We start from the raw sequence: 9,404 nt of genomic DNA, 5'->3' as shown, positions 1-9,404 counted from the left end.
AGCTGCAGGTTAATTGCTGCTGCACTGACAGCCAGGGAGCTCTGACACATGCGACAGGTCCTACACACACACTGGCTTTTGGGACAGCTGACCCAGTTTTACTTTTGGCAATAGAATATTGCATTTGTAAAAAATACAGATTTTTTGGCCACCTGAACCAAGGTTAAGTTTTGGCCTTGAACTCCATGGCAGTGTTGACTTAAGTATGCAAGCGTGTAGGACCAGAAACAGGCCAGAGACCCCAGCATCTGAAACAGCACTAGAACCCACAGCTATGGATGGCAGGCGATTAGCGTTTACATAGGTAAGCCTCAAGACAATCCATCACGGGTGCATCTCACCAACTAGCAAAACAGGGATTTTGCTCTTAGCCTTAGCAGAAGGATTCACTGGAAGCAGCCCCTGCCTCGCTGTCACACTACCTGCATGCCTCTGTCATGCCCATCTAACTGCACTTTCAGTTTGTGAAGCTCTTCGATCTCCCGGTTGTGGCGCTCCGTTTTGTGCCGCACCAAAGAGCGGTAGAAGTGAATGGTGAAGACGACAAAAATCAGACCCACGGGGACCATGATGATGGTGGAGACCAGTGCTGACTGCCACCCCGCGTGGCTGCTGGCCTTCTCCACGTTGGTGGTCTCGTTTTTCAGGATGGAGCCCACAGGCAGGAATTTTATCCAGCACAGAAGCACGACTTCCGCGAGGAAAAGGAGGATCCCCAGCACGGTGGAGAAGCCCCACGCCAGCTCGATGTAGGGATGCATGCGCTCATGCGGGGACTCGCTGATGGAGTTCAGGTTGTGGATGTTGCTCACTGCTTCCACGTTGGGCAGAATGCAGGTGCTGATGAGAAGGGCGAAGAGATGAACAGCCACGAGCACCGTTGTGCAGGCACTGAAAGCGATCAGCAGCATCTGGGGGTACTTGTACTGCACCTCCAGCTGCACCTCCACCATGGCGACCTGAGGGGAAAGGAACAAAAAAAGCTTGTCAACAGCTGCTGGTTTTCCTCTTTTCAAGGCTCTCATCCAGGAAAGCATCTTTATTCAGGAAGAGCACCTAAGGTCAAGTACACACTCAAGTGCTTTTTAGAATGGCAGCCTCGATGGATGATCTTTGTTTCCCATGAAGATGTACATGTGCTCTGCGGCTTGGCCTTTCTGCAGGCTCACATGCACGTTTCGGCGCCGCAGCTTGCTGAAATAACATCTCCCTCCTTGCAACCAGGAGCCATACGAACTGCATCAAACCAAGCACACACCAGAAGGATCTCATTAGACAACAAGTGGAGCTCGGAGGCAGCTGACAGCGCGCTAGCCCACCCGCCCATCACATGTTCTCCTTCCGCTCCTCACTCGAGGCTGCAGTGCAGGAAGTTCTGACTTCAGGCATGTAAAGAAAAGCAAAAGCAAGCAGCTCTTCTGGCCAGTGGCCAGCAAGGTTTCACTACCCCCCATGGGAAGCACTTGACGGTTTAAGTTAGCCCATAGTTAAAATAGCTGCCTTCTATTCTCAGAACATTGTACATTCATTTTTATTACAAAATATGTCCAGATACAACTTATTTATATCCTCAAATTTCTCCCTTGAGAGCTAATAACTTACTGATAGACTCAGCAGAAGCGGACAGCTACAGCTCAGACTGGCGCCTGTTTCCTCAAAACAAGAGCTATCACCTAGCAAGTCTCTAAAGCAGCCTACTTTTTCCTTAATCAAATAAAGTTTAACAAGCAGAATAAATGCAAGACAGCAGGGGGCTCTTCGGAGATCAGAACTTGAGTCCTAGTACAGGCCTGCTAACTGGTTCAGCATGGGAATTTGTAAGGTTACCTAACCTGCCTGTGAAGTAAAACATCACTTGTGCGTGGTGGCATCCCTGAAGTGCCTGCAGAAACCTTTTGTTAAGAGAAGCCACAAAAGCAGTAGACAAGATTATCAAACATTCCTCTCTGGTAACGCTCTAGCGGCTTGCTTGGACCTGCAGCTGCATTTCCTGATTCACAGAGATACCAACTTGCCTGGCAGCAGGCAAAATCTCCAGTGATCCCAGGCAACCTGCTGCTCCAGCACGGCACAGCTTGCCAGATGGCCTAGTGGAAGGTGTCCCTGCCCATGGCAAGGGGTTGGAACCGGATGAGCTTTAAGGTCCTTTCCAACACAAACCATTCTATGCTTTTGATTCTGTACGTGTTAAGGAAAGGAGAATCCGATGCTCGGATGCCTGCCTCAGGGCAGACCATGAGGAGAAGGTGAAGTCTGAACCAGCGGCTCGATTTGGGGGGTAGATAGATTCTGCAGATTACTTTATTCAGGTTTCCCATGAGACCACCACTGAGCAGCTATTTCAGGCTCTGCATCACAACCTGCACTACTCACTCTGGCATTACTTGTTAATACACTATTCAGGCACTGCAAGATTAGGGGTGCGCTCATGCTCTCCCTGTTGGTAGCCCCAAAAAGGATGGAAGGGGATGGAAGGAAGTGCCTGTGTTCCTACCTGCCTTTACTTGGAAGCCATCAGCAGTCTGAACAAGGGGATCACAGTCAAGCCTGAACACATTTAATAGCAACCAAGGTATAACATGTGTGTTTGTGGTGGCAAACAGTCAACCTCTACAAGCCCAGATTTTATACCTACATCAACTATTTAGGATATCAGAGACACCACACATATTGTGACAGTTCTGGGACATTCACATTCTTTCTGCCCGATTATAAACATGGGGGGGGGGTTACTTATTTTGTTTTTTAAAGGTTCCTGTTTGCATTTATAGTTGTTCTTGTCATATAGCAGAGAAAATAACACAGGATTAACTTTGCTATCTACTGCAAGACCAATTTAATTAAAAGGCATTACCCATTGCCTTGCATATATTCCCTTTGCAGTTCCCTCATATTGATTTGAGAAGGAGGAGATCAAACTTACTCTCTGCTGCACTGTTCTGTACAAAGGATTTGTACAGTGCTGTGCTTGTCACTCACACCCTATCAGCCAGGAAAAGCTGCAGGTATATTGTTCATTATTGGTTGCTGTAATACCCAGAGACACAGCATTCAGCAAGCTGAATAGGAATTGTACCTGTGTGTTCAATTTATAGCTTGATATTAAAGCTGAAAGCCTGGCCGATGTCAACATATCAATTTCTCCTTGTTATCCTTCACATGAGCAGCGCTTTCCAGCTAATTGGATGTTTCCTCCCAGCCTAACCTATTCCCTAGGGCTAGCTTCAGCTGTGCACCGTGATGAATTTTTAACACTGACTGATGGCTCCCTAAGAGGTATTTCAGGGGAAATCATCAACAATCCAGATAGGGCAGCAAGGCAGAAAAACAACTCATTTAACCCAAACAAGTGTTGGAAAGGTGAGCGAGCTCGTATTGCTTTACTCTGTACAGACTGTCACGTCATTCTCTGACCGGGTTCCGGGAAAGAGGACAAGCTGACATAACCCATTTAAAAATCATTAAACATGCTGCTTGGTCTGTAAAACTATTAATGTCATGATTGATACAATTATACTCTTCTGTGATAACAGCCCCTTTTATTTTAACCTCTTCCCAGAAGCCAAAGTGTCAAGGGCTCAACTTTGCAAGCTGCTGAGCACTCTGATGAGCTGCAGAGTATCTCAGCACAGGCTTCATTCAAAGCATGAGAATTGCCTTGTTGAACTCCAAACAGGTTTCCTAAAGGAGCAAGTACTCAGGACATTTTAAACAGCAATTCAACTACATGCAATTATGTTGGGTTTTCTAGACCAGTAGAGCCCAGATTGTCCACAACAAAGATGATGCTCATCTAGAGAAATTTAGACTGGGATAGTTAGTATCAGGCAAAAGGATGACAAATGGCTTTACATAAGTCATGTTCCAGTCACACAGATGGTTTGGCAGCCTGTAAAAACAATCACTCCATTAGATCTGTTAGGTTTAAAAAAAATACCAAATACATATCCTGTAGCAATTGGACAAGTATTGAGAACACTGATTAGCAATAACAGCTCTTATTTCCATCAGGAAAATTATTAAGGAGGTTTCCTGAACTCCATCTTCATCTGCAGTCGCCCTACAGCCCATCTCCAAACAGACCTGGTGCTGGAAAGGACCCGCATCCTCCTGATCCACTCAGTTCTCTGCCAGAAATACCGGAGATAGCATCGAGGAAGGTTCAAGTTATTCTGCAGCCTGTCCAGAAGGAGCTGGATCAAAGCCACTGCCTGTTGATTAAATATCCATCAGCTCACAATATTTGTCAGGCAATATGGAACTGGCCTGAATCAAACACACTAACAGGGAAGTAAATAAAGCAATAGCCAGGCCCTGTGTGAGAGTTGTTTACATAGTTAAATGCACACAGGGCTGCAGGGAAACTATTGCATAGAATCGTTTAGGTTGGAAAAGACCTTTAAGATCATCAAGTCTAAGTGTTAACCCAGCACTGCCAAATCTACCACTCAACCACGTCCCTAGGTGCCACATCTACAAATATTTAACTCTAAATAACTTCTCTACTTTCATCAATAGCCAAATAGGTGCTCTTACTAGAGAGCAAACATCCGGGTACCGCATACCTGCTTGCCAAATTACCAGCGGAGAAACAACCCTGGAGGAACAAAATCCTCAGCTTCCCCTGGGAGGTCCAGTATGACCAGCTGGGAAAAAGCTTGCTATATGAAAAGCTTGCTATAATAAAGAGAATCCTTTATTTCAAAACCTTTTATTTCTGACGATGACTGATTTCGGGTGTACTTATGAACTTAAACTGATGTCTGTAATTGATGCTACTTACACCTCTGTGTTTACTTGCATTATTTAAATATTATATTTACATACACCGATGTATTACTTGCGTTTTAAAAGGTTCAAAGAGAAGTCAAACGGTTAATTTTGTGTTTGCCCAGGACTTCCAGCAACTCTCTGGTGTGTGCGTTGAGAAGGCAGCTTTGTGTTCAGACACATGGTTCAGCCCTGCAGTGTGGGTGGGCTGTGAGGCCCCCCCCACGTCCCAAAGATGCCAGCAACAGCAACATCCCAGCACAGGCACCTGCTTGTGCAACCCCACTGCCTACATAGATCAGTTTACAACAATGCAAAATGTTAACTCAATAATCACATTAAAGAGAACAGCCACAAACGACCAACAGAGAACTCAAGCAACCCAGAGGCACAAAGGGCAAGCACATGAGCAGCTTTTTAAAGTGAGAAAGCTTCGGAGTGAGAGGAATCACGAGGCAACCAGGAACCCTCTCCCCTGCAGCCTGCTCCCACTTCACTCCCTGCTTGTGTCTCTTCACTTTGGGTGACCAACTTCATCATCCCAGACTTGCAATATTACAGATGATTCATGTTCTGGGCGATTGGGGGAGGAAAAAGCAGTGGAAGAAGCTAAAATAAAACAAGGAGAGCGATCTGGAAAGTTCCTGAGATCGGTCTTACCCCCCGTTTCTGTGCTGCAGGATGCACTGTCTTCACATCATGTCCCGCTCACCCGGGCACTGCCCTCTGTCTCTGCATTCAGCTGACAGACCTCAGGAACAACCAGACCATTTCCTGAGCAGAAAACTTCCCCTAAACAGGTTGCAATTCTCACTCCCAGTAAGCAAGAACCAGAGGGGAGATGAAGAGGATCACACCAACACAGAATACCAACACGGAATGGCCATGTTTTGCTAACACCACAGCTCAGACAGGTCTGAGCACTGGACCACCGTCTCTGTGTTCTTTTGCTCATTCCCTTTCATGGTTTGGACCTATGCAAATAGCTTCCAGGTAACACCCAAGTGCTGCACAGAGAAAAGCAAGTACTAGGGATTATTCCCAACAGGCAGCACTGACAAAACATACCAGCCCTACAGGCCACAGAGCCCCCTGACACCAGGTCTGAGGCTGCAGGGCCTCTTCTCACACCTCAGTGTTACACGATTGCCCCAGTCACACTATGCTCTGGCAGACTGTGACCCAATCTCCACCTTGTTTTACGCACTGTGACCTGCAAAAACAGCATACAGAAATTAAGATAATAATAGGAATTAAGATAATGTGCAGGACCACAGCAACCACAGGGGCCCAGAGGAGCTCCACGCCCAAATGCAACCTCATGTGAACAGCCTCAGGGACAAAAGAGCACCCAGGTCCTGTATTGTTTAGTAACACTGGTGGAGCACTTAGGATCAGTTGCAGGTAGGGGAGTAGTATTTTAAAGGGCTGACTTGGGAGTGTGTGGGTTGACTGTCAGGCAGCTCATGCAGCCGTGTTGCCTTGAGAGAGATAGCCTCAAACCCCTCAGCAGCAGTCACACAGAAATCCCCAGACAGACGCCTCCTGCCTCTTCAGAAACCACCAGTGTCCCCTGCTTCTTCACAGGAGGAAAAAGCACCCATTAATAGATGACTTTAGAGAGCAAAACCTGCACGATCCAGGAAGCGTTGCTACCAAGTACACATACCATTGCAAACCCAGAGAGCAGAGCAGAGGTTCTGCTGGAGGCTTTCAGTTTGGCTCGGCTCAGGTACAGTTTTCTCCAGGAAAGGGCTTGAACGGAGTGGTGGTTTGATGTGACCAATTCCAGGTAGCTGCGCCGGACCCAGTCCCGATAATCCATGCCTTTTGTGCCAGGTTCAGAGCAGCAAGCAGGAGTGGAAGGATCCACTGGAACGTTTAGTTCAGAACTCATGATGGGGGAAATGCTGAGGGAACAAAATGGTCATGTTTGAAAGGAGGCAACAGGCAGGACAAGCATGAACGACTTGAAAAGCTACGTTTAAACAAAGTTGCCCTCGGTCAGTAGAAAAATGATGGACCAAATACCATCACGTTTGCAAAGCACAGAGAACAGGGAAAGGACCATCCATAATTGCTAAAACTGACCATGAGAACTAGGAAAGATTAAACAAATAAAGCCAGGAACTACTTTTGAATTCAGGAAGGCAGCACAGCATCTGGCTTCTCATTTCCAAGCTGGCATCTCAACTCTCCCCTTTAATTCCTCCTTGCTAATAAAAAAATCTGGTTTATATAAAGACACTCTGGAAATGGAGCCTCCATCTTAGGATTTTGCTTTAAGCCGACAGCTAATTCCACAGAGGTTTTTTTCCAGTTAAACCATTGCTCATCATAGCTCAGTTTAGATGGGCACGGTTCTTCCCCAACAGCCACAGAGCTGAATGCTCTGTAGGGTTAATAAAGCCTCTGCAGTGGGAAGTTACATTTCCTGACCTGCTCACATTCTACTTATCAGCCACATCTGAACTAGAATCCTGTTCCCTTAATTCCACCGGTGCACAAGGAAAGGAAAAGACAATTCCAAGGGGAAAAACGAGCTGCCTTCCAGGTAGTTTCAGCATCTTATTCAAGAGATTACACTGGCAGATGTAAGAAAGCAGAGAGACTATTTCAGAGCAGAATTCACCAACGGAGCAAAACTTTCTCAACTCTGACCAACCTCTGAAAGTAGAAGTTTAACTGGGCCTTCCAAAGAATGGAAACCACCATGCTCTGACTAATCCCCACACTCACAAGTCAGCCACCAAACACCATGGTGGTGCCAGGGAGCAACACCAGAGCTGCACCATACGAGATCCTTCTGGCTGTAAATGCCCACCAGCTCCTAGGAGGAGGAGATGCTCGCCCAGAACGACACATGGTGTGGTACTAATTAGTCCCAGCACCACACCTCAAGGTCACAGGCACCTTGCTGCTTGCTGGAGAGGAGCCCCAGCCCTGCCTGCATCCCCCAGCTCTCCATGGCCGTGCGCCACATGGTGACAGCTAATAAACCCATGTTTGCTGTGAGATTTGAGGAAGTGGTGAAGATTAAAGGGACATCGGCTGCCCACAACTGTAAATATTATTACTAAAAAGGAACAAAACTGTTCCAGGCACAATAACAAAGATTAGACTGCAGCACAGCAACTAAAGCATTGCGGGAAGGAAGCCTGTCCCTCCTGAGCATGGTGGGCTTTCAGATTCCAGCCTATTTTACAGAAGGCAAAAACTCAAGCCAGCAGCAATCCCCCAGCCTCCTGGGAGGATCAGAGACAGAAACATTCTGTGAGCAGCGAAACTACGAAGCTGTTTCCTGTGACAACATCCTGTGTGGATTCTGCAATGTATAGCATGGGGTGCATTCATTTAGCTTTGTCCTTAGCTGGGACACTGATGGTCTCTACCCAGTTTGTACTTTCACAAAACTTTATATGTAGGAAACTTCAAGCCCTGGGACAGATGCCGTTGAAAAGACGAATTAATCCAGAGGTTACAGAGGGAGAACAAGAGCACCCAATCACGTCTGCTTCTTTCCTTAGAAAAATAAGCTAAAAATACCACAAGGATGAATTTTCACTCTGGAGCAGCTCAACGAGTTGTTCTCAAATAAGTAAACAACTTCAGAATAAAATCCACAACACACAAATGTAGCCCAAACAAGGAGGAACGGGACGGCAAACTCACCTTGCTGGCTACAGACATGGAGGGACTGGGTGGAGGGCTCCGAGGGCTGAAACACAAGACCAAAGCAGCATTTGACATACACTGGATATTAAGCAGTTTTACTCCGGAAATACTTTCCAGCCAGTTATCTGCATCAGGGGGAGTTATTCTGGAGAGTTCATGTTCCTGTCCTGCAGCATTAAAGCTTTGGGACACTTGCTCTTACAGAAATAGCTATCTTATGGGGTTTTAGTGCACAGGGCTGTTGAGTTTTGGATGGAGAATCCCTGGAGACCTCTTCCTCAGCCTAACAGCCAGCTCTGTGTCCACCCCAGCTGTGTCTTTACTCACTTGCATTGCACATCTGATGCGTTTGGTCCCACTACCTCCTATCCGCTTGGATCCTTTATCCAGCGTCGCAGGGAAAGCCTTTGCTGTGCCTTACACCTCAGCTGCCCCCGTGCAGCTGCAAGCCCATGTGCAGGGATTTCTTCACAGCAGGCAATGAAGGAGATGCTGCCAGGGCTGAGATTTGTGGCTCCCCTCCTGCTGCTGGCGTGCTCTGAACCATCGCCCGCAGAGCGCTGTCTCAGCAGCGCTGTCAGCTTCTCTGCCTGGCTTCGGGATGCCAGCCTCCCCCTCAGACTCAGCAGTGTTTGTACCGGAGTCTTTCTCCCCTCTACAGCATCATTCAAGGCCCCACATATTGTAACTAGCCCCAGGCCCCACTACTCCTTATTCCTCTGCTACACTGGGCCCCCCAAGCTCCGGCCTTCTTCACTATGGGGAATCCCTTCCCATCTTCTCATTAGCCTTGGGATTCCCCCCTCCCTGGGATGTCACCACCCGGGCAGGGTGTGAACACCCCACAGCTTACAGCAGTGCACCTCAAGCAGGGGATCACCTCCCGAGCAGGATGTGACCCCCTCGCCCCATAACCACGGGGGGGATCCTTCTCACAGGGCACCAAAGGAGCAGGGGCT

At 47.5% G+C, this 9,404-nt stretch overlaps 1 protein-coding gene across 1 annotated transcript; it reads right to left on the bottom strand.

Moving 5' to 3' along the window:
- Positions 1-413: 413 nt before the first annotated feature.
- Positions 414-8,488, bottom strand: ORAI2 (ORAI calcium release-activated calcium modulator 2). The gene is made up of 3 exons (XM_010013549.1): positions 8,443-8,488; positions 6,440-6,680; positions 414-959 (listed from the first exon to the last, which is right to left on the bottom strand). Exons 2-3 carry the CDS (start codon positions 6,665-6,667, stop codon positions 414-416), a joined length of 774 nt encoding a protein of 257 aa, XP_010011851.1. The 5' UTR covers positions 6,668-6,680; positions 8,443-8,488.
- Positions 8,489-9,404: the final 916 nt, after the last annotated feature.

Source organism: Nestor notabilis, unplaced genomic scaffold (genome assembly GCF_000696875.1).
Source record: "Nestor notabilis isolate BGI_N333 unplaced genomic scaffold, ASM69687v1 scaffold29674, whole genome shotgun sequence".
NCBI classification, from domain to species: Eukaryota; Metazoa; Chordata; class Aves; order Psittaciformes; family Psittacidae; genus Nestor; species Nestor notabilis.
The sequence above is the reverse complement of the archived record's forward strand: the minus strand, read 5'-3'. Positions and strand labels throughout refer to the sequence as shown.

What these genes read in the sequence shown, in the direction of transcription:
- ORAI2 (XM_010013549.1), bottom strand. Translation starts at nt 6,667, where the DNA reads ATGAGTTCTGAACTAAACGTTCCAGTGGATCCTTCCACTCCTGCTTGC. An exon ending in TGCTCTCTGGGTTTGCAATG is followed by an intron (nt 960 to 6,439) that starts GTATGTGTACTT and finishes CTTTCCCCTCAG; the next exon opens with GTCGCCATGGTGGAGGTGCA.